The sequence below is a fragment of the Habropoda laboriosa genome, unplaced genomic scaffold, assembly GCF_001263275.1.
Source record: "Habropoda laboriosa isolate 0110345459 unplaced genomic scaffold, ASM126327v1 scaffold578, whole genome shotgun sequence".
Taxonomy (NCBI): domain Eukaryota; kingdom Metazoa; phylum Arthropoda; class Insecta; order Hymenoptera; family Apidae; genus Habropoda; species Habropoda laboriosa.
The window spans coordinates 437,500-463,780 of record NW_017100941.1 but is presented as its reverse complement, the minus strand read 5'-3'; the positions used below and the strand labels follow the sequence as shown (position 1 = coordinate 463,780).

The 26,281-nt window shown below is 37.9% G+C and overlaps 1 protein-coding gene across 1 annotated transcript in view; it reads right to left on the bottom strand.

Moving 5' to 3' along the window:
* Positions 1–26,281, bottom strand: part of LOC108577590 (ras-GEF domain-containing family member 1B) — a 70,644-nt gene that overhangs the window by 20,192 nt on the left and 24,171 nt on the right. Inside the window, exons 3-6 of the mRNA XM_017940772.1 lie at positions 25,696–25,956; positions 6,749–6,865; positions 5,878–5,991; positions 5,485–5,628 (exon numbers count right to left, since the gene is read on the bottom strand). Of these exons, the coding sequence (XP_017796261.1) occupies positions 5,485–5,628; positions 5,878–5,991; positions 6,749–6,865; positions 25,696–25,956 (636 nt within the window). The remainder of the gene's footprint in view (positions 1–5,484; positions 5,629–5,877; positions 5,992–6,748; positions 6,866–25,695; positions 25,957–26,281) is intronic.

The window sequence follows — 26,281 nt, the reverse complement described above, 5'->3', positions numbered from 1 at the left end:
GAAATAAAAGAAAAAGAAAAAGGTAACAGTGATTTAAAATTGATATTACGATTTAGGTCAAGTTTGTTACGGTGGTAAGATGATATTAAGGTATCGTAATACTTGAATTCTTGGCAATTTTTTTTAATAAAGCTAAGGATTTTTTAATAAAGCTTGGCGAAGAGAAGTTGGTTTTATGTAACAATGATTTAGATTGAATTTGTTAGAGTGGTAAGGTGATCATAAAATTTTGATATTCGTATCTAAAGTCAAACTTTAATATCACGTAATATGTATGCATTCCAAAGAGTTTGGACAACAAACAAATTTTCCTCACGAAGTCACATCTTAACTCTTCGATCTTACAAAGAAAAGCGACCATGTGCAAGAAATTCCATCCCGATAAACTTAATTGATTACCCTTCGAACCTCGTACTTCTAATTCAACAAATTCGCTCGAACTCCGTGAAAAAAGAACGAGTAAACTTTTTTCCTCCCCGGAATAAGCTGGAGCGGTCAAAGTTGCTCGCTTCGAACCAGCTCACGTCTAAACGAAGAACCAATCGTACGATTGGCGAAAAATCCGCCGATGTTTTCACGAGTGTACCGCGATTTCCGGGGTGGCTAGAGGTGAAAATTGGGGAGGGTCGTTATAGAATGGAGAGGGAGGGGAAAACAACGCGCGAGCGTGACCGAACAGAAGCGTTAAATTTTCATTAGCGAAAATTACGAAGCGAGCCACGCCGGCTGGCCGCTGATAGTTCTAGCAATTATTTTAAGCGTGGCCTGTATAAATCAGCTGGCCGAACCAAATGAACCCTGAATAGCAGTCCGGCGTCGAATAGAGCCGGGAGGGATATGTCCGCGGAAAACACCGGCTCGGTCTCGTAATTAAAAACGAGAAAAAACGTTTAATGGTTTCCTCGTTCCGCCTCGCAATTTGTCCGGCCAGGCGATAAAGTCGTACACGCTCGCCGATTCGTCAGAAACTGTCGCGTCCTTTAGTCCTTTAAGTGCTGCCCGTTGTACAATAGCGACGTTCCGGATCGATCATACGATTTAAATTATCGCTACTTCGCGTAGGATAATTTTATTTCCCTTGGATCGTTTCTTTCTTTTCTTTCTTTCGAGGTTGTGACACTATTTTTGCAAATAATTATGAAGATTAGGTACTATTATGTTCGTATGAGAATTTTTTTCATCATTTACTCGCTTATTCTACCGAATTAGCACGATTTCTATAAGTATTTCAATAGTCAAAATTATACGTTTTCTAGAGCATACTTAAAATTCTTCTGCATTCACTTGACCAACAATATTTTATTATTCATTATTTTAAGACACTCTAATCTTCCACAATTAATCCTTTCGCTACGAAAGGCGTATGTATACGCTCTGCAAAGGTTGTCTCTTATTTAAGAAGAGCGTACACATACGCCCATCTAACACATACAACTTGTTAATTTATTTTCTCATTTCTCAAATAAAATATCGCTATCAACTGAAAATCAGGCAACACTAAAGAACGAACCAGACATTTAACTATCACGAAATACTTAATTTTCAATCGTACGTATCTTTAGTGTCATACTAACGTTAAACAATACCTATTTCGTTCAGTACACAATGTCGCGACGAAAGGGTTAACACTACTTTCCTGTTCAGCTGAACTATTAATCCTCAGGTTTCACGTTCGCGTTAATTACTTCCCTAATGCTCTTGTTCCTCGTTTCTTTTTCTCTTTATTCCTCAAACACCAACGGAAGTACAAGTTTCGCGACAACTAAGTAATCATAACTTAACATGTTAATTACGTCCGGACGGCGCGTAAATTCATTTACGGTTGATATACATTCACCGCGAGCTTTTTATTGCAAAAGGACGCGCGGTAGGGCCAGGATATTTATGAACGTTTTTATATACGGACCGTGCGACGCGAAATCCGGGCTGGTGAATTTAAGAGGAGGAAAAATGTAATTTTTATTTATCATAATGGCCACACTGTTTTCATTCTTGCGCAACGTCCACCCGTTTTAATCCAATTGGCGAATGAAAATCGTGGCTTGATCGCCGGGCAAATATTTCCATTTAAATCGGATCGTCGATACGGTATCGCCGGAATCACTGTTAATACCTTTGTTACGAGCCTGTGCAGTTATTTTTACTTTTCTTTGTGTTATTCCCGTTCCGTTCCCCGAGAATTGCCGCTGCAGCGAGTCGCACGTCCATAAAATGTCACGGAGCATCGATGAATTTTGTAAAAGTCCGACGAGAATATATCGGAGATAATCGTGTTGTAGCGTATGTATCGATTACAAACCACTTCTACTCTAGATCTTCTTAGTTTCTTACAAACATTATCGGCAGCGTTGTTCGTCTCTTATCGAGACAGATGTATCGGGGAAAAGCAGGTATTTCTGTAGAATGCAATTGTTAATTCACGGAAAAGGTAAAACTGTTTCTACAATCTTGGCACACTTTAAGTATCGATTATTCAGGACGAAGAAACATTATTAAACGATGTAGAGCGAAAAAGCTGTCTCTACTGTATTCGAAATTTCCTGTTATCTAAAATAAAAGTAATGCACTCGCTAAGCACGCCTTTCTAATAAATGAATAATTCTAAATAAGTAATTAATTAAAATTCACCCTAAAACATCAAATTTTTAAGTACAAAGTAGTACGTAATAATGAAATTTTTTCCGAATTTCCACAGAATCCCGCAGAATATTTCAAGAGGCAATCTTCCAGTGAATTTCCCGAAGAAATTAATATAACGTTACATTACAGGTTTCAATTACCCTTAAACAGACAAAGAGCGCAATTAAACCTACAAAGAAATAATTCACGAATTGTCTGGAATTTTTTCACCGTTTACATTGAAACTGTCACATTGGTAGCTTTCTTTTCAGCCGTTCAAACGGCCGGGCTATAAAACTATAAAACCATTCAATCCCATCCCTTCATCTTTTCAAAACGAATTTATCCTTCTTTTTTTTCTTCTTCTTTCATACTCGAAGAGAATTCGTTCAAATAATCGTCTGATAAATACACGTCTAACTGATCGAACAGTCTATTATATTTTCTTTCGGGAGCGCACTCCTTTCATTTCGAGCGGAATTTCATTGGGAAAGAAGAGAGCAGGACAGCGCATGAAGACGTCCTCGTTTCAGGAAGCAATATCGCGAGAGACTGACAGGAAGTCGCGCGATACGTATTGAATTCGTTTTTCATTTTTTTTCTGTTTTCTTGTTTTCTCTCCCCGTTTTTCTTTTTCCCCTCTCTCTCTCTCTCTTTTTTTATTTTATTCTTTCCAGTGGAAATGCAATCGTTGCAAGCGTCGAGCGGATTCGATTATTTCGCCAACGTCACAGATCGGAACGCGCAATGTCCTCGTCTCTTTTTCGTTTCTCGATAAATTCACGTTACAGGCACTTTTCGTTTAACACTGGGGATTCTTTGTTTTCGTCAACTCTGCGCGAATTCCGTTTGTCTTTGATTGAAACTTGTATATGTACCACCTTTTTGCGGATCATCCGCGCTGCTTCGCCGTTTTGTTTCCCCTTCACCGTCGCGATTTTCTGCGGGAAATGCCTCGCGATTTTCAGCCAACTCGCGTTTCGCTGAATTGGGCTGCGGCGATGGTGTCGATATTTGGAAATTCGTTGGCGAAGTGTCGCAGTTTCTTCGTATTTTAGAAATTAAATTTCCAGATTCTCAGTTTTGCTTTAATTCCCATTTCAGAAATTTATAAAACTGAAGATAAGAATTTTCATTCCCATTTTAGAGGAAAGAATAGAATTTTAATTCCTATTGAATTCCTATCTGAAAATAGAAATGAAATTTCCAAAGTAGGAATTGAAATAGAAATTAAATGTCCAAAGTAGGAGTTCAAATAGAAATTAAACTAAATATATTCCTCTCTCTCTTCAGCTCGATCTAATAAATTACAATGCACAACAACGCAACCTCCAAGGACCTTTAAACGAAACGTGATTTATAAGAAGTAAACGCGATTCAGAATAAAAGTTTACACAGAAATCGGCGTTGGAGTGTAATCGACAGACTTCCCCATAACAAACGCTCCGAGGAATTTCAGTTCCAATTAAATTTCATTCAACGCAATTAACACAGAGAAAACTCGCTAATAAGAATAGTGTGCAGTTTAAACAGAAAACGCGATAAACGACAAAAAAGATAACCCTTAAAAACTCAATTCTAATTTTTCCCAAATAATTAAAACAAAACAGTAAAATATCGACCATGTCGGTAAACTTTTTCCATTACTAAACATCTGACGATCGAAAGCTAGGATCAGGCGAAAACACGAGCTTTCAGCTGGAAAAGAAGCGGCTGGTCGAAATGAAAATCACAGTTCTCCGTGATTTCTAATTAACTCGATGCCCATGTACATTTCAATCGGACTCGATGACGCAACACGGTGACGCAAAAATTCAATTAAAACAGCTCCGTCGTCCCCGTTCGATTTGCTCGCGCGTTCTTTTCGTCGGACGATCTTCTCTCTCTCTCTCTCTCTCTCCGGTTCTACGTTTTTTCGAGAGAGAGAGCCTCGGATCGTCGTTCAGCGACGCGAAAATTCGATTCCCAGCGATTCGTCACGGTTAACGCTGGTCGTCGCGGCGCCACGCTCGATTTACGAGGATTACAGACCGCTTATTGCCGCGTGCACATCCTGCACGTTGGTGCAAACGAGCGTGGATCCAATTCAACGTGCCATCAACGCTTCTCCGACTGGACGTCGTCGTTGTCGTCACTTACACGGAGAACAAAACAGGAAGGGAACTGTCGTAAAAGTGTCTTCTGTAGCGTTCATCGATCATTTTAGCTCCAACTTGGTTTTGTTTTCTTTTCCTTTTCTTGTCTAAGGCAATGCAGTCGATCATTTTGTTTGTTAAGGAACTTTTATGCCGTGTGATCGATCGGCTCGTTTCTTTTTTTTTCTTTCAGGTTTCTTACAGTTATTAAGAAAGTGGCCAGTGTAGATCTTGACGATTTAGTTTTATGAGAGAACAGATCATTATGTGATCTATCGTTTTACTAGGAAATTGTTCGCCTATGTTTGTTTCGGTTTGTCGCAATTTATGAGACAGGATTTGGTGAATTTTGTATTGTATTAAAATCTGAGTGGGATAATTGAATTTCAATTTTGGAATAACGAGAATCTCATGTTGAGTGACTTGCAATTAGATCACTTTCAAAATCAGCAACGATTAATTTCTGTTTGAATAATCATGTAGACTGTGATAATTCAATTTGGTACTAGTTAAAGTTTGGATTTAGATATCTAATTAAATCTAGAAATTTCTGTGATATAATTACTACGAAATTGCTGAAAATTATTTGACTCGATACACAGTGGTGAATATAAATGTAATATTTGTCCTGTATTTTTCTCTTTTTTAAAGAGCACACACAGTCCGACGTTTCCTCTGCACCCAATCTGTCGGTGTGCAGTTAATTGAAATAAATTGAATCGTAACTTACCGTTTTCTTCAAGCGAGATATCGGTGACATATTCAGACCAGCGATGATCGCCATCAGAGAGTTGAAATTGCCGATATTGAAGCATTCGCGTGCTGTTTCAATCCAATATTCAACCACACGAACGCGTTGTTTCTTTTTCGCGTGCTACAAAACAACGAATAAACGTTTGTTTTTTTTTTAGTTTACCTGATATCGTAGAGTATTGTGAAATCAAATCTATCTATCAAACGATAAAATCTATCTTCGTGTAAATGCTGCGTTGAACTTTTGATCGACTGATTGCAAAATTGAAGAATACAAAATTTTATTCTTCAACGTCCAGAGTTTTACGTTTATTACGACGAAGTGGAGAAATATTCGTAAGATTGAATAACATAGCCACGAGTGATTTACCTTGCACACTTCTGTCGCAACGAAATAGCTCAGTCTGTTAAACCATTGGACGTACGATTCGAGATTGCGCGTTTTCTTCATGTCCTTGAAAGATGTTTCCAAATGAGGAGATTCCTGTTTGTATAACACACGACATTTAGTTTAAAAACCATTCTCCTATGAATTTTCTAAATATTTCATCGAAATTACGACTTAGGCTCTGCTTCGATTAAACGAACCAAAGAATACATTGCAAAATAAATGTAAAAAGTTTTCTTTCTGCGACGTTTCACCTACAAAGTTTCACATGAAAGCGTAAAAAATTAATTTGTCTAATTTAAAGAATGCAAGGAATATAGAAACTTCAAGAATTCATTGTTAATTTGAAACATACTTTTGCTCTCATTAAATGAACAAAATAATCATTTATTTGCATTCGAAACCATTAAACAATGGGTTACAATGTAAGAGAAAGAAAGAAAATATTACAGTATGTAACAAAAATTCCTGGACTCTTAAAAATGTATTATAGCAGAATGCAAAAGAAGGAAAGCACAATAGCTTGATAAATTGGTAATCCTGTTAAGCGACGTCAATTATCTAACACATCAGAAATTAAAAAACAAATGTCACTAAATCGTAAGTGAAAAATCTTTGCAATCTGACTCCTGACTGCTATGGTAGCATGGAAGATAAGGTAAAAATAAAAGTACGATACCTTCGTAAATTATCAATCCTGTTAAGTGACGTCACTTGCCCAACAAATCAAAAATAAAAAACTGTCACAAAAACCAAACCCAAACATTTGTGCAATCCAAGTCCCGAAGCTTTCGTCACACACTGTCCTACAACCAGGGAGAAAAAGAGGAGAAAAAAAACCACGTGTACAAACCTTGGCGAAGGCTTGGACGAATTCTTCGGGGCCGATGTACGAGAGCCTCTCGAGTTCCACGTGGGTCAATTGCTGTGCCAGGACCGTGGCCGACGGACACAGCTCGGTGACGTCCACCTGAAAAACGAGGTGACAGTTCCATTCGGTTCGAGTGTCGAAGAAAGCGTTCTCGGAAAATCGTGTTGGAGCAAGAGGGGGCGGGTAGGTGAGAGAGAGAGCACGATGAAAGGGAGGCGTGAACGGGAGGAGGAACTCGATTCACGGGGAACGCGGAAAGACAGAAAACGGATACGAGGGAGAGTGTTGTGAGCGTCGCGACGCCTTCCTTCTCTCTTCTCCTTTCCAATTTCACATGGTCGTGTGAATCGTCGAGGAAATTCCAGCGTGCTCTCTTATCTACGGCGACCACAGTTTCCATGTGGTTCGGCCGACGCGGCGTCGCGACGCTCTCGGACGCCTCGCGATAAAGATCTGGCGACTGGCGCTGTGTACAGTGTCGCTTCGACGCGATATATCTCGCGAACGATTCTGGGAAACGTTCGACCAGATTCAGGAGCAATAATCTTTATGACGAGGACTGATATCCTCGGACGGAATCTTTTACACTGCTTAAGTGATTCGGATTTTTTCGGGTGGTGGGATCAAGTTGCGCGGCGAACAGATCTACTTTATTCGTGATGGTTGATCGTTGAATTGGGTGGAAGATGGGTATGTTAGTAGTTTGTGGAATTATGATAATATAGGTAATATTGGTTTACTATTTTTTTTTTAATTTGTCGTTTCGTCAATTATTGAATGAAAGCTCAGTTATCAAAATTTGTTAATTACTGTACTTTGTGATACATGTTTAGTGTATCAAGGATTCTTTTTGAATAGGAAAATTCTGATTTTTCTAGATTTGAAAATTTGAATTTTGATAATATAGAGATCGCTCCTATCGACCCATGTAATTTTCTGCAATTAATTCTCGTCTCTCTGAAACTGAAGTTCAATTAGATTCTATTACAGTAAGAAGTGAAACTTTAATTCTACCCGGATTATTTTCTGTCTGTATTGTTTGAAAGCCTCAGACTACTGAAGTTTCCTCGACAAATTTGAAGATAAGAAAAATTCAAACTTGATACGAACTCCCTTTAATTTTTTCCTAACTTTTACCATTGTAAGCATGTATTAAATAAATCATTACCAGAGTTCGAACAGTCTTATCACAAAAAATAAAAGAACAACAGCACCTCGACTTAAATGAGTAAAACATCTACCTGAAAATTTTCCATTTTTTTAAAGGTGAAAATAGTAAACCCATCACCTAAGTAAGTACCTTCGCTGTATTTCCCCACCGTTAATATCACTATCGAGGAGAAGAGCGATGATAGAGTGCAGGTTGAGCCCAAGGTAGAAGAGTCTAAACGAGAAAAATGTTTTCCCGACGTCGTGCTTTCCCCCGGCAGAGCCAGCAACGCGTTCGTGCACACGCCCGAAACCACTGTAATTATTTATGCCCACAGTCACCCACTGTAGACACGCCCCGCCTCTCTGTTGGTTGGAACGAGCCCCGAAAAATTTATATTCTCTCTCTCAACTTGTCCCTCGAAATAACGCCGCGTCGTAGCAAACACTGACCCATATCACTGCGCGGCGGTGCCGGCTTGAAAAACTGCGAGATCTCGTCGTCGACCATCTCGTCTATTATTCATACCTTTATTGGCGCTCGCCTTTTGTCCTGTTTGTTTCCCTTTTCGATTGGATTTCGCGTCTCTTGTCGCGCGGCAGGAACCTGGTAAGTTTTAAAAACGAACTTTTCACCGATAAATTTCGCCGAGCGGTCCGTCGACGCGGCCGGCTGATATTTCTTTGATGTCGCGGACAGGTGAATAGAAAATATTTAATACGCGAGTATCGAACTAACCGATGACGATTTGAAGGCGTAAAGGCAAGGTTGAAAGTATTGAGGAGAAGACGGAGGTATTTTTTAGAAACGATTTAAATGTTACTCAAATTTGTTTCATTGTATCTTTAAATGTAGCGCAGTGATTTAAATGTTCTGTATAATAATTCACCTTTCAAGTCATAATTGTGAATGAGTTTGCGAATGAATTTCTGGCAATTTTCGCAAATTTAAGAATTAAGTTTTTATGCCGTAGAATAATTCTCTTTCAGAAAGAATTCAGCAATTTCTTTAACGTTAAAATTTCATAGGTGAGAAAAAGAGAACTTGTCGACTTTTCATCTGATTCTATTTGAAATCGATTTGAAAGAATTTTAATAAATTAACATTGTAATTTTCGATATGCAGATTTTCCGCCCGTGCGTGTTAAGGAATTAAGAGTCGCGAAAAATGGCAATTAACGCGGTCAGATTACGTAGGAGTAATTGTGCGCGTTACCATAATTAGCCGGCTGTTACTCACGTTGCAACGAAATGTATGGAAATTGCCGGTAATTGCGGTTCGTGGTAACAATTAAGCAATCGCGAGACAAAAGTTCCCTCGCTGTGTTCCTTTAGGCTACTCTAATTCCAATTCATCCTATATCATATTCAGAGATGTGCGTGCAATTTATATGCGAAACGTTTAAACCACTATGTTTACGTAAAATTATCAAATCTTACTGTCAATTTCCTTCAACTTGCAATCTTTTGTCATACATACGTTAATTTTCTGAAAACAATTCTTCTCATATCTAATTCAATTTTTATCCACACTTTCACTCGTTTCTTCTGACAAATAAAATTGTCCAATACAGTAATATCTCTCACACTGTCGCCTTTTACCCAACGTCTTCCATTTTCTTTTCTCTTTCGAAGGAATAGAACAGCAACCTTTTTTTTCTTCAAATACGAATTTTAAGCCATTACTATTAAGCCACTCTTTCACATTGGGGTACTCACCGAGGCGTCTAAAAGTAGGTAAAATTGGGGAATTTTTTTCACAGCTAACTAGCAAATGAAAAATTCCAATTTTTTCAGAGTATATAAACGCAACTTTCAGCTTCTTTCTCTAATTTTTACAAAGTAAAAATATCGTAAAATCGAAACTTCTCATACAGTAGTTACCGACAAAGAAAAATCTCAAAATTTTCCCTTTCCTTTTCAGACACACCAGGCTTGCGTGCTCTCTCGAATAATTTATGGCAATTTTTTACACGGTCCTCTGATGTCAAGATCGTGTCTGTGCTCAGCTTACGCTTCCGACGTCGAGCTCGAAATCTTTTGCACCGGCAAAAGTAATCTTGAACGTCGCGATATTTCCGTAGCGAGCACTCGATAGCGGCGTTGTTTTCAACGCTAGTGCTCTGATTCTCAACAAAAACGTCATATCGCTTCTCCTTGACGCGAACGAAAGTAAGAATCGCCGGGTTCGAATGAGATCAGCGAGCCGCGTGATTCGGTTACGGGGTGAATGGCGTTCCCGCGAACTCCGTTTCTTCAAACTAGATCGTCGATCGAATTATCAACGAGCGCGGCCGGCCTCGTTGACATGACAGCGATTTCAACAAGGCGGACAGCATTGATTCTAACTGCTCGCAGCAAACAGAGCGCAAACGAAACGTTTTGATTTACGTGCAAATTCCTCCCTTCTGTCCGTTTCCTCTCCGACAGAAAAAGCTCAACGACGCGTGAATCTTCGCGAGAGCAAATAATAATCGGCGATTCCTATCGCGACGTAAGAACGACGATGCTTCGAGCTCGAGAAAATTGTGAAGAAGCGCTACTAATCCGTTTAATTGTCGTTTCTAAGACGATATTATTGTGATTCAATTTAATTTCTTATTTGATAAAAGATAGTTTCTCTATATTCTGTTCGTGTTATTTTGTTTACGAATGGAAGTATTATATTTATTTTAAAAATATCGTTATTCCTGTATTTATTTGAAATTTTTGAAATTAATTCGTTGTCTGTGCGGAATATTATTCATAATTGGAGTTGAACGTAATTACCAGTAGCAACATAATTTATTATTACTTTTATAACTGTGAAAAACAGGACGAATACTGTTTATCAAAATTGTGCACAACTGGACGAATTGGAAATGTAAAAAATTCTTGGAAAATTGTTTCGATACAAGTTTGCTGTGCTAAAATGTGGGAAAAAAGGACGAATCAGAGGTAAATGAAGTAGAATTGACAAGCATGCTGAGAGTTTCGTATTCGAACTAAGAAAGCTGAGAAATCGACGGCGAAATATTTTTGCGAACTTCTTTCTGTTTATTCCGTCTCGATATTGGCCAGTGTGCTCCATGTCGAAATTAAAAACGATACGGTTCGTCGTTCCGCGTTATACGTGCACGAGATTGCAAAAATTTTTAAAGAAATTGAAAGCTTTCACCGACCGTATGAATGAAATTAATTCGCAGCGATGCGTCTACTTCACGTGAAAGATACAGCACGAAATGAATGTTAGTTGGAATATAGAATTTCGAAATAAAATACGATTATCCGTAGAGAGCGTATATCGAATTTGGAAAAATTCGTTTCACCATGGAGAAAGTGTGAAATGTAGGAATTGTCGAGGAATAACTGAGAAATTTATCAAGCTATTCTCGAATTCGATACACGTTGGAGAATTTCGTCGTTCACTCGAGATTCACCCCTAAGTGAATTTTTTCCCGAATGTTAACGAGAATAAAAGGATACATTTCTGAACTGAGTGTTGAATGATAAATTTCGGGATGGCAATTTCAAATATTAAATTGAAAGGTCTGTATTTAATATTTCTGAAGGTCTATATTTAATATTTCTAAATGTCTGTATTTAGTATTCCTATATTTCATATTTCTGAAGCTCTGTATTTAGTATTTCTATATTTAATATTTCTAAAGCTCCATATTTCATATTTCTAAAGCTCTATATTTAGTATTCCTATATTTAATATTTCTGAAGCTCTATATTTAGTATTTCTATATTTCATATATCTAAAGCTCCATATTTCATATTTCTAAAGCTCTATATTTCATATTTCTACAGCTCTGCATTTAGTATTTCTATATTTAATATTTCTAAAGCTCCATATTTCATATTTCTAAAGCTCTATATTTCATATTTCTACAGCTCTGCATTTAGTATTTCTATATTTAATATTTCTAAAGCTCCATATTTCATATTTCTAAAGCTCTATATTTCATATTTCTACAGCTCTGCATTTAGTATTTCTATATTTAATATTTCTAAAGCTCTATATTTCATATTTCTAAAGCTCTATATTTAGTATTCCTATATTTAATATTTCTGAAGCTCTATATTTAGTATTTCTATATTTCATATTTCTAAAGCTCTATATTTCATATTTCTACAGCTCTGCATTTAGTATTTCTGTATTTCTAAATCTCAATTTTTTGATATTTCCAAAGCTCTACATTTAATATTTTACAAACAAGCAAATTCTGAATAGACATTAATTTAACGTTAAATACAAATTTTCACTCAACACCAAGTCTCGGTAAATATTTAAAAAGAAAAAAAAAAAGAGTTTTGGCGTGGAAGATAATCCTACACTTACTATTCTACGAACATAGTTACTCAACACCAAGAGTCCAACAAGTTTCAAATGGCTCGAGTTTAGTCAACGATAATATTTGCGGTGTTCAAAGAAACCTCGAGTAAGATATTGTGCAATTCTATTCTGAATTCTGATATATAACCAAATACAACACACTCTGGGGACTGCTGTAGCTTCTTGTATCAGACAATTAACAATAACTTCGAAATAGCCAGATACGACCATCAGAAGTTGAGACCAATCCTACGATTTCATCCAACTCTCGTTACTTGCAGTATCAATTGCACAACCCGACTCGATTAAATACTGGTCTCACATTCCTTCCGTTTCAAGCATAGTTCGAAGTTCCTGCTCTCTTCAAGAGATTAGAATAATCAATTAAATGTCGATGTATCTAGAAATTTTTAACATTTTTTCGTTAATTTTCATAGAGTGAATCCATCTAAATGCGACGAGCTTTTTCATTTTTCTGTTTAAACCGTAAAAGAGTAAAGCAGATACAATACGAAAAATTTCATTTACAATACGAATATTTCTAAAATTGAGATAAAATTGTTCTGGAAATAATGTTATCGGAATTGTAAATAAATGAATTTAAAAATAAATTTTGTAACGTTTCACCAACATTTCTTTCAATAGTATAATTTTTGAAACATAAATAGTATAACAAAATAAAACTCTAACAATAAAATTTCATAATTCCATGCTAGCCAGTTTTTCTTGAAACGTTCATAAATCCATTCAATTTGCAAAATCCGTCATCAGAGATAGTATAAATGAGCATTAACGAAATGAGAAACAGCAGAATACCCGTGTCGATGTCTGAACAAAAGCAGACGTTTATCGGCAGTATTGTTCCGAAATGAATATTTTTTTATCATACGCAGAACGAAACGCGGACGCAATAAATCCCAGTGAAATAACTGTATCGCAAAACGTGTACAATTAATAACAATAATAATGGAATTTGCGTGCGATTACACAAAACTGATAGTGACGTGCTTTGATCATTTAAAAGCAGCCATGAAATTCGAGCTGGCGTGCCTCTGCTGCCGAATATATTATACATACAATAGCATGTAACGGAGTTAATGCGGATTTTAACACGTATTATCGTTATCAATTAAAATCCCGTTATCTCCAGTAACAACGTTATCGCGCGCATTTAAATACAAACCCGATAGCGAGAGGAGAAACTGCGTTTCGAGGGCCTTTGTGTTTGTCCCTTGCCTCTACCGCCCCGCCCCATCCAACTCCGCTTTTTCTCGTCATTATGCGGAAGAAAACGTAATTAAAAGCTTTGTCCTGCTAGCGAAACGCAGAAAGACGGATTTTCCGGCCGTTTTACCAGTTTCCAGCTGTCGCCGCGCACGATCCTAGTAAGTTGTAATTAAAAATAAAGCTACCTTCAAATTGCAACTTTGCGATTTCGTATTAACGGTAACTTTCCATCGAAAGAGAAATTTTAGACACAAAGTTGTAAGTGAAAATTTCAACCCTCGCGATTTCAAATTAATCGTAATTTTCATTGGAAGAAAAATTTTATTCGTATATACGAAGTTGTAAGTGAAAATCAAGCTACTTTGACGATTGCAACCCTCGCGATCTCATATTAGTGATAATATCCATAGTAAGAAACATTTTATTCGCATGCATGATTCTTGAGGCGAGTAAGAAGAATTTAGTATCAACGACAATTTCCATCGAAAGAGAAATTTTATTCGCACCCACAAAGTTGGAATTAAAAATAAAGCTACCTTGAAAATTGCAACCATCGCGATTTCACATTAACGCCAATTTCCATCGGAAGAAAGATTCTATTCGCATGCATAAACGCAACATTATCAATTTTAAGGACGAGTAAGCTTGCAAATTGGAACTGAAAATAAAGCTACCTTCAAATTGCAACTCTCGCGATTTCGCATTAACGATAACTTGCCATCGAGGGGAAAATTTTATTTCCATGCATAAAAAGCTGTAGGTGAAAATAAAGCTACCTCCAAATTGCAATCCTGGCGGTGATTTCGCATTAACGATAACTTTCCATCGGAGGGAAAATTTTATTCGCATGCATAAACGCAACATTGTTAATACACAACTTTCCACACGGCTAGGCTTGTAAGTTTCAATTAAAAATAAATCTGCCTTCGAACTTCAACACCGCGATTTCGCGTTAATAATTTCCGTGGGAAAAAAGGGGCTTCCTCGAATGCATGATTTTAGAGACGTGGCAGAAGTAAGATTCTGTGAATATATTTCACGACTTTTCAGATTCGTCTGACGAAAACGACAAGGTCAAGGTATGCAACAGCGGCGACGTACCTACGCTTTTACGAGAAATTACAGGAGAAATATTTAGTTGCGCTAGGAATGGAAATGAAAGACGCAGAGAATTATACATTTATGGATGTCGAGTATGAATACATACATCAAGTTTCTGAAAGGTTCACCTGGCGCAACGTTTAGAATCGTAATTTCCACGGGAAGATTTATAAATTTTTCAAAGTGCGAGGTAAGACGTGTTGCTGCACGAATTGCCGCAGTTTGCAAAAGTTCCAGCTTTGTTGTCAAAAGAACGTAAATACAATTAGACAAGTAGGAAAACGAGAAACGAAAAATAAGGACTTTAATTAAAAAGAACACCGTATTTTCTGTTTCGTGCATTTTTCTGTTTTCGACAGCTTGATTAAATTGCTCACGTGCAATTTATTATTTCATTCGTAAATGCGAACAAAAGTGGCACGTTTTTTGCGGAATAAGTCATTCTTTAATCAACAGAGAAAAAAGAACGGAAGAATTTACACTATTTTCATTCAATTAAAGAAACGAATTAAATTTTCCCGCATTCTAAACTCCAAACGAAACGCTTTCCACAAATAAAAATCACGACTGTTTCAACAATTTCACGTATTACACTCGCTTCGTTTATCCTTCATTTCCTAAGAACAGAAATTGATTAAAGCGATACCCTTCTTTCAATTAAAAACGAATAATTCCTTCAAGCGAGGCTTCGAATTTTCATGAAAAAATAATTTCCATATTTCTTCATATAAATGGAAATTTCAACTCCGTCCATTTCACGTTTCCAATTTTGCTTTCCTGTATCTTCGTTCGGTTCTTCGCCGCGCTCGAAGTACAGAAAATATAAAGTTACAGGTGAGCGTGGAGTGTTTGGGACGTTTTTAAAAAATCCATTTATCGACAAGTCGCAAATAAAATCACCGTCGCGTGAAAATCTCGGCTTACGAGTTTTTCTCCTTTTAAATACCGAAGCCGTTCAGAAATAAGCTTTCCGAGCGAGTAACTGCTAAAATGCAATAAAGGATCTTAGTTGAGCACAGCCTCTGGTATGTTCGTTCGAAACTTTGCTTCCGCGGAAAGAAAAAGATTAAAGGCGTTGCTATCGGGCCTGGGAGCATTTTCTTGTTCTCCGAACGCGTAAAAAACTCCAATCAATTCAAAGTGCGTAATAAACGTGTTGAAACGGTCTGATCGAAACTTGAACCATCGTGTAGAAACGTGATATAAAAGAAGTTTCGCCCGTGGAACGACGTCATTTCTAATTCCAGGTGATTATAACGATGGAAACTTTCATTACAGACTATTGTCGAATGTTCAAAACACACGTTGTATTATAAATTTCAAATGTTACAGTTTTCTTTCAACACTGAAGCAGATGTTTACAGAAAATCTTTCATTCCAGATAATTATCGAAAGATGAAACATTTTGTTGCCCAATTAAATCAAATGTTACATTGCTTTTTCAACACTGAAACAGATGTTTACTAAAAATCTTCAATTACAGATAATTATGAAAACGTGAAATATTTTGTTGCCCGATTAAACACAAATTGTAAATTTCAAACGTTACACTTTCTTTGAAAAATTTCAAAATTTCTACCACGAGTCGAGGAATTGTTTTTTTTTACTCAAATGTGGTTCAACGTTGAAGACAAATTTTCAGCGAACTAATAGGCCAGAATTTTTGCGATATCGACTGTGTACGAGATTAAAATATTTAGCCTGCGCAACTTAAAGAAAAGTCGATACAACTTTTCCTCTTATCCTGCATCGCGATAAAGGCGAGAAAACTGAAACTTCTTCACTTCTGTTAATAATATTCCGTCTATGCTTCCCCTTATCCTTACCTTCCTCTTGTAATCCTCTTAAAATTTCCTCGAGGTAAATAACGAGAGAAAAGTTGCAGCGACGCTGGGCAATATTAAATTCTCGTTTTCCGAAGATCTGACGTGTAAGATATCGTATGAAAATCTGTTTCCCCAACCGCGTGAATAAAGTCCCTATTAAACGCCAGCTTCGTCGTAGATATTTACACGGAGAACAAGCTTTCAAAAATATAAGCGAATTTTTGAAAAATTAAAATTGCCTATATCTAGAATTTCACTCTTAACACATTGAGCGCCGGGCCCCGTGAAAACGCGGGATTCTGGGTCTGTCGCTTGAGCGCCGGCCCCGCGATAATGCGGATTTCTGGGTCTATCGCTTGAGCGCCGGCCCCACGATGATGTGGAATTGTTTTTTTTTGCTGGTATGGGTGTCTTACACATCGATTCGCATTCACTTGTCACGGTTACGTCGATCTTCATTTGTTATACAAGCAAGAATCACTCTCGACAGTATATTCCGCCGGCCGATACATTGCCCCGGCGCTCAGGCTTTAAATGTCTCTTAGGTCGCCGGCGCTCAATGTGTTAAAATTATTGTGAAAGTATTACTATACGTTAGAATTAAACGGAACTGCTTATCGTTACGTAGAAAATCGTAAACGAGTAATCGCGAACAAATGTACGATATTTCTTTAACGTCATTCGAGGAGAATTTGTGCAAAGTACTTCTACTACGATAGAAGTAATATGAAAATTTATTTTCACGTTTAATATAACGCAATCGATTATCCCAGTGTATAAAACACAGCACGGAAACTTAATATTCCTTCAATTTTTAATATCGCTCAAAGTACATGGGCATCTAGCAAACAAACGCGTGGATCAATTACGACCGTAATCCTTGCAAGCTTCCCCGCAGCGTAAGAAAGAAACACTAGCATAGAAAAAATTCAATAAACCCGTAACATCCGCCGAGCTTATTAATTCTAGCCCGGGATCTACGTTGTCGAGTGGACATTCGGTGTTTCAAGAAACGCAGAAATCGTGGAAAAAGAATAGCGACAATTTCGACTAGTTTAAAAAAATGTTCTACATGTAAAAAGGAAATAGGGTAATGAAATAAATTAATTTCGAACCGGTGCAAAAGTTAGCGTTATTGTGCAAACGATAGGAAATATTTAATACGTTCTTCGGCGACGGTGACTGTAGTCATCCAGCGTCGAGCGCTCGACGTGTACTGAAGGCTGTTATAAGACCCGTGAAAGTTACGAGCATAACATTGCTTCGATATCTTCAAGGTAACCCGATTTACTTTTGGCGAAATGTTCTGTTTTGTTTCGAGGACTGTGGAAATAAGGATACTGCGGTATTTACATTCTGTCGCTGAAGCGCACGGTCGCCAAAGGGTCAATGAACCGTGACTAACCTCGTGATTAAACTGTGAATTATAATATACTAAATTATACAGGGTGTCCGGTAACGCTGGGATCCTGAACAACTTTTGCCTTATCCAAAATGTAGTTTGAAGCTACGTTTTCGAGTTATTAACGAAAAACACTGGCCAATCACAGCGCCCGTAGAGCCAGCGCTCAGGGACGGACGACCGTACGGCCCGACCGTAACATCAGCTGTTTCGGAATACCTGGAAAGGTCGGGATCGACACACTGATCCAGTGCCAACGACCCACTTCCGTCGAAGCAGGTTCATTCGTGGATGAATGGGTAAGTTTTTCATAAGTAATGAAACACTTTATTCCTTTCGGAGAACGAATAAAAGTATCGAACACAGTGATTAAACGACTTATTTGTTATTCATGAAAAAAAAAAAAAAATACGTTTTGTAGATCAATGTCAATGATACACACGCTGAAAATTCCATCGAAATCGGTGGACGGAGAAACAAGCGACAGGCATCGAAAGATGTAAGAATCTGCAGATGTATATTGTTCGGGTTTTAATGAATCACACGCTTACATTGTTAAACTTTATACACATTAGAATAAGTATGGCTTGTAATAATTAGTTAATTGATAATCGAACCACACACGTGGCGGAGGTTCCATGCTCGGAGAACAACACGCACTACGGATCGACAGCAATTGCCGATCAGCGCGGGTCGCGTTACCCACGTCGCTTTCGCGCATGCGCAGAGAAACTCTTCATATATTACATATATATTATTTATTTATAAATTATGTATTGTGTAATTTATATATACCGAATTATAGTATACTAAAATATGCGAGGTACACTTCCGTTCACAAATATTAAGACACTTATCGAATGTGAAGAAAATTTATACATGGTCGTTACAAAAGTCAACGTGAAATCATATAACTCTCTATGTGGAGTTTTTTTTTGGGATCAATAAAGAAAAGATTATTAAGATCCTGAGAAAAATGATTCAGTCTGGAATTTCATAGTAAACCGGGTAGGTACACAATATGTATATAAAGTTTAAATAGTCTCTTTTAATTTTTAATAAAACCGACCACAATCGTAACACATTATAGACATAAAGCAACCTATCCGATAGGCTGCTAAAATGAGAATTTTTTTCCAACGCTTTCCAAACGTACCAATATTCTTTTTCTAAGTTACCCTCACGTATTTTGCATATTTTAACAAAACACAATTGCACAAACATTTTCAATCTATCATTTAACTAACCCAACGACTAAATCTCACAACTAAAAAAACCCGGCGAATAACCAAATAACACGGCGTTAATAAGATCGCGATCTCTCGATACGAAAACGTTCGCAATCAAGCAGTTTCCGGCTTAGAACTTTTCCGACGGCGGCAAATACGACGTAAGAGTAGAAGAAAAGAAAAACGACGGAGCACCGCGACGACGTGATGAAGACGAAGAGAGAGAGAGAGAGAGAGAGAGGAAAAAGAGATTAAGGGCGTATTATTGGTTTCGCGAGTTACGTCTCGCTTCTTGAGAAAGTTCAAGCAAAGCTGTCGTCGCGGGAACGAGTTCAAAAAGCGCGGCGAACTTCCACTTTAATAAGCCGAAGCTTCCTAAGAGCTCGACCCCCGCCTCTTCCTCTATCTATTTTTTTTCCTCTCCCTTGCCCCTACCCACTTTCTCTACCTTCGCGCGATATTTTTATCGCGCTCCTCTCCGACTTCCTGCATTTTCGATGCAATTCCAGCGCAAACCTTGGCCACAAATGTGCGAGCATCATGCAAATACGAGTTTCTACGTAGGCGTTTCCACGTTGGAGAATATTCTACCTACTTTATCCAACCGTGATCCTTTTCTTCTTAATGTAAACGTTAGTTGCAGGTATTGTATCGTAGGCCGGTGAAACTTCTTGCATAATGCTGGGTATATTGGTTTAGGAAGCGAATTTTAAAGCGCCTGCTCTGTCCTTTTCTTTTTTTTTTTTCGAGGTTCGTTGTAATTAAGTTCGAGGGGAATGAGAGATGGAATGTAGATAATCTGGAGTGGGTTGAAACGGAGATCAGGTGTATTTTAGATTTTGGGTCACTGAAATAATTGTTTAATAGTTTTGGGAAATTTGGTCGCGAATTTTGAGTATCCGCATTTTTTCAGATTTATTAGAATTAGCTTTGAAAGGAACGAATTGAAACGTAGATCAGGTGTATTTTAGATTTTGGGTCACTGAAATAATTGTTTAATAGTTTTGGGAAATTTGGTCGCGAATTTTGAGTATCCGCATTTTTTCAGATTTATTAGAATTAGCTTTGAAAGGAACGAGTTGAAACGTAGATTAGGTGTTTCACATTAAATTACTGAAACGAATATTTGATATTACTATTAAATTTAATTAGTGTAGTGGTAATTTAATTACACTATTAGAAAGTTAGAGGAAAAAGATGGTGGGTCCATGCGTGTATTTCTTTCAGACCTAATTTGAAGTTTTGCAATTATTGGACATACTGAAATAACATTGTGAGAGCTTTCGACAAACACGAAATAATGCAAGTAGAACTAAACTTTGATCGAAAGTTTATTAGAACTTCAACGACAATGCGAATATTATTCTTGATCTAATAACTGAATTGAATCTCACAGAAATATAATTCTATTCGATAATTTAATTTAATCCAACATTGCATCTGAGAATTCTGTCTGTCAAGGATCGAAAAAGTGTTATCGATCGTCAAACCACATATTGCTTAATTTCGTATTAAATAATAGACGAAACACAATGAAACTATCACGTTTCAACAATCATTTTCATAATTATCCTAGGTTTCACGCACAGAGAAACCATACATTCAGAACTACCAATCGCAGAGTGAAGCTTTTCGCAAAAATTGGAAAGCATCCCGCCTGCCGTGTGTCTGCATTTTAATATTTACTTTGTATTTCACGATTTTAATATCTCTTGTGAAAAAATAACACAGAGCCAAAGAGAGAGAGAGAGGGGGATAGAACGCGTACGATATTGCCTTTTTCTTCAGTTTGTGGATACTGGAAATTGCGCTCACGTTAATTTTTCCACGTACACGAAAATAAACGTATCGCAAAAAGACGCGCGTTATATTTATCATAGCAATTTCAACTGAATAGAAAAAGGCGAGTTTACGAGACGGAAGGAATATTAAAAGTTGCCGCTTAAAGAAGTCGTTTTCAGCAATTTCCGCGAACTTCTGATAGGCAATGGAGCAATTTCGTTGACGTTTAGACGAGGAAGTTATTTATTATGCCGGAAATTTATCTCCCTTTGATCATAAAGAACGGCACTATTATTCATTCGTTCGAGATGAAATATGCGTTTAATGTCACGTCGTCGAAGAAGATGAAAGACCTGTAATATTGCCCACAATGATACGTTCTTTTTTGTTATTGCTGTAGCTATTATTATTATTATTATTTGGTCATCTTGCGAATAAGCTCCTATCGAGGAGAATTGATGGATTTTTTAATTAGAATTCCAAAGAATTCTTTATTTTCACGTTTCAAACGGGAAGAGAAATATTTGGATCGAGTATTCGAGATTAGATTGTAAGATTGCTGTGTAGGAATTGCAGTGCAAAGTTAGAAAGAGAACACGGAAAGGGGAAAATGTACGCGAGAATTTGAATTATGAACGATAATAATTAGGTAATATTTGAGATAAAAAGTGTGGCGGTATTTGCGTAACAAAATTTGCTCCTTTCACTCCGAAAAATAATTATTACGATAACGAAAATACTTCTGGGATATTAATGCTCCTACTATTTGCTGAATTTTTAACAAAATATGCACGGTCGTATTTTACGCGATGTTCATTTTCAGATTTTCACAAAAGTTCGGTTTGAAATTAATGGAAAATAATATTTCAATATTTGAAATCTCTAGTAACGGGAAAATCTTTAATTAGAATGATTTTAAATTCTAATAAATCTAATTTATCAAATTATAATATTAGAAAATATTCCAAAACTGTAATATTGGCATCACCATAAATGACACATCACTAACTTAGAATATCAGCGTACATTAGGGAGACGAATTACCCGAATATTAGATTAAATTACACAATATTCGATTAAATAACATCCAGGTACTGTGAAACCGGGCTTATCGTCGCATTATCATCCCGAAGAATTGAAATATTAGTGCATTAAGGTAATAGAGGTAATGGAGCATTTGAGCATCGACGCATGAATCCACTAGATGCACTAGAAAATCAAAATATCGAGGTAACATGGTATTCAGGTATCAGAGTATCTAAGCATCCAAGATATCGATCCACAGAGGTATCAGAATAACGAAATATCCGAGGTGTATCGAGGTATTTGATCGTCAACATGTTGAGGTTTCGTGATACCATGTTATCGAAATATCGAAGGTATTATAACATCGTAACATTAGGTTACCAGGTGTACATGTAACTCAGTTTAATATAGCACAGAGAACTCGAACCTCAAGAAAAGAGAAAAAATCTTCGAGTTACAGAAATTTCGACTTCTCGAGTTTTCCATAATATCCTTTCTCTTTCTTCACCCAGTTCATACTATTTCAATTACGTTCATTTTATCAGCCAACCTTAATCCTTTCCGCTTCCGTTTGAAATTCATTTTGTTATAGACAATCCAAAGAAAAGAATGACAAAACGACAGAACTGTGCTTTAACTCGTTCCTTTGATCTTTCACAGCAAACTGCTTTTGCGATCAAAACGCATGCACTGTTTATCCCCATAAAAAAAAAAATTAACAATTGACGATTCCTATCGAATCTATCGACTGATACACAGAAATTAACTTCGACTCGCAGCGGTCGAAGTTCGTCCGAATTCGAGTTGTACAGGTAAAATACATATCAAACGTGGCTATAGAGGTTTTCACAGCACAGCGAAACGGAATAAAGAAAATTTTCGCCTTACAAAGCTTCCCCAGTTATCGAGTTTCCACTGTATTACGATATTACACTAAAGTACACCGAGTGTTCCGATACTGACTACATATACAAGGATCCTGAAAACTCTCCACCTCCTAACCCCCTGTATAATATTGTAACCGGAGAACGGAGACATATCCTTGTTGAACGAACGCTAACATAACCAGGAATTTGAGGCAGCGGTATCCGAAACAGGTTTCCGCACGGATCCGACAGCCGCACAACGAAACAATTGGGGATGCGGTAATTTCTACGGCCGCACGATCATCGATGAAGCTTGTAGCGGTCGGTGCTCACGCAATTCTGCCCTGATTAGCCCCGCGCGCGCACCGATGCCCCGGCATATTTAACTAACTAATGCAGTTGCAAATTAGCTATTAGTAGGTGTTACACGCGGTGGGAGATAGGCGTAGAGGGTAATCAAATTAAATGGAATAGTTACTGTCTGCCGTGTCGCCGGAACTACATAACCCTGTTAGCCTAACTGCACAAAGTGCACGCAAGTCTGAATATGCACGCCCAGCGGCGAGTCCCGTGTGCGTGGGGAACGCGAGAACGTGTAACATTAGCCGCACTGTACGAATAACATGTATAAACAGGGGATGATGCGCGCAGGTGAAATCTCCGCGTGGAGATCCCTCTATTGAAACGTCTGTCAAAGAGGAGAACGTGGATGGAAAATCGAGTTCGACGGGGAATTGCTTGATACGGGAAATTCGAGCTGTTTTAGATTCTGGCAGAAGTAGAAGTATCCCTTCTTCGACGGAATCAACTGCAGGGCACGTAACAAAGTGCACGCAAATTTAATCTGTGACATCGATGTACAGTAGTGCACACATAAGCGCCCGCATTTTTGCACACTTAAGTGTCCGTCGCTATCCCCAGCAATAGGAAAAAGTACAGTAAATTCTCCACAAGTGTCAGTCCGCAAGGAACCTAAACCTGACACTTGTAGAGTCAGGGACTACGTTTTCGAGCCTCGCGCCCGCCTTTGTAGTTTGCCGAACGTAGACAAGGACAGCGAATAAAAGATAAGGATGAAACGTGAGTCGAGGCAACCAAGCGATTTAAATACCAACTTTTTTAATTTTACGTTTTTTTTGATATCATTTTCATCAGAAAAATCTCACCAACATGTTAAAAGAAATTTCAGATGAAAAAAAGTAAAATTAAAAAAATTATGTTTTTCTATTATGAATTGTCGAGTCGTGAAATCTGGTAAAAGAAACCGAGTGGTGTAGCGTTACACGCTTGACTGACTACGAGCGAGATAATATAGGCGCAGCAATGACGCAGGAAAAAATTTCAGATGAAAAAAAGTAAAATTAAAGAAATTATATTTTTCTATTATGAATTGTTGAACCGTGAAATCTCGTAAAAGAAACCCAGTGGTGTAGCGTTACACGCTTGACTGACTGCGAGCGAGATAATATAGACGCAGCAATGACGCAGGCTAGGCGTAGGACCATCTATACTGACACTTGTAGAATCCAAACTGACTGACACTTGTAGAGAATTTGCTGTATTCGATATCGACTCCTGAATGTGAACAACTGACACTTGATATATCGGTATCCCACATCTCCTGTCTTTTGTTTAATTAAATTCGCAGAAGTCACCTCCCCACTTAAGCGTGCTTAAGCCGCTTATGTGTGCACTACTGCATGCAGTGAAATTTTCTCCTGGAATTGTGAAACACGAGAGTAAACGTTAAGTGTGCTACTGTTGAAAGTGGTGTATCGCTCGGTTCGAAGTATAATATAGGAAGAGATATTGTTTCGTTCGACGATACGTATCGATTGAGAAAATCTGACGATTCTGTGCTTCGATTTGTTGCAAGTTTTAGCGGAGCAAGGAAGGTTTCAAATGTTCGTCGAGAACTCCTTATGCAAACATTTGCACACGATTCGGGGGAATGGTAACAGATGTGTGTGCGTGTTACCGATGCAAATCCTAGAAAGTGTGTTCGTATCGATACACGAACAAAGGACACAAGCGAGCCATTTAAACGGAAACAATGGCTCCATGTTACGAGGATGGAATTGGTACACGAAACGAACGGAAGGCGGGCACAGGTCGAGTACCGTAGACAGAATATTACCGGTTCATTATACTGCAAGTTCTCGGAAGTTTGGAGTTGCTACAGTAAACCAAGTAATTGTTATCAAACGCGATAGATATGATCAAGTTACTCGAGTGCGTATACACGAGAGGAGTAGCGTTTTCGAAATAATCTGATGAATCGAGAATGGTGGATGGAAATATGGACAGCTGGCATATGTGGAATTCTAACTGTTTTTTTTTTGCTGTACAATATTTAATAAAGAGACAAATTATGTTACTAAACATTATGTAGGATTTTTTTAAAGATATCAAATTACGATCACTGTATGCATTAAACACTCAGGGACATGTTAAGTTACATTCGCGTTACCTGTGAATCACAAAGTTTCAAACAATCTTAGGGTGAGAGGAAGCAAATGACTATTTAACACTTTATCGACCACTCACGAAGTATTTATCAGAAAGCTGTACCTACAAGATTTAAATAAAAATTGGAAACAGTCCTTTCATTTTTCAATGAATTTTCAATTTTTAATTTTATTTAATCGATGGTGTCAGATAATTTACTACCGATTGATAATCGCTGGAAGCAAAAAGTCGATTAATAAGCCTTAACCCTTTGCCTTATAATAACAAGACATACTCGTCACATAAATTTTCGTTTTGATTCAAAAAATGAAAAATTGCCAAATGTAATAAACCTATAATACAATATTTTAGCTTCTTCAATCGAATGTAGCAGATACTTGAAACAGTAAATAACTGACGTTCACATGTATAGCCAGGAAAAGAGGTCGTAAGTGAAGGAGTTAATAAGCTTCGAAGTCGATAAAGTGTTAAGATAGGAATAGGGGCTAATTCGACAGTAGTAATGCAGGTTTTCCGAGAATTTCCACGAACCTGTGAGAGCTGCTCTGTCGTAGCCTCGGTCGCGAGTCTGGCCAGGCCCTCCTCATACCCCTCCAGTGCCGTCAGTCTGAACAGCAAGTTTTCCAGCAATGCCGAAACTTCCTGCCTGGCCGCAGCGTCGACCGCAGCGACCTTCTGCGTGATAGACCTGACGTGGCCCATCACCCTCTCGTCCCGGAAGTCGTAAGGGAATGTTTCCGTCCATTCGGCTAGCAGCTGCACCAGTCGCGGCACGAAACGTTGCAGACGTTCCTGGAACACGCCAGACAGTTTCTCAACCGTGCTCCTCTTCCTCCCTTTTTATTAGTTCACTTGCTCGCACACGCGTTGCCAAACAAGTTTCGGATTAGCCGAGGAAATTGGAACACGAGAGAGAGAGAGAGAGAGAGCACGTGGAACGAATATAGCTGAACGTACACCGAGATGGATGATCGGAAGTTAACAAGAATTGGATCATTGATTGGATGTTGAAGAACATTTTTCCTCGTTGTAGCAGTATCGCGTGATATCGTTCGAAGAATGAGACTGTCTTATTGATTGTAATTAACCCGAGGAGTCGACAATCGTCACCGCGATA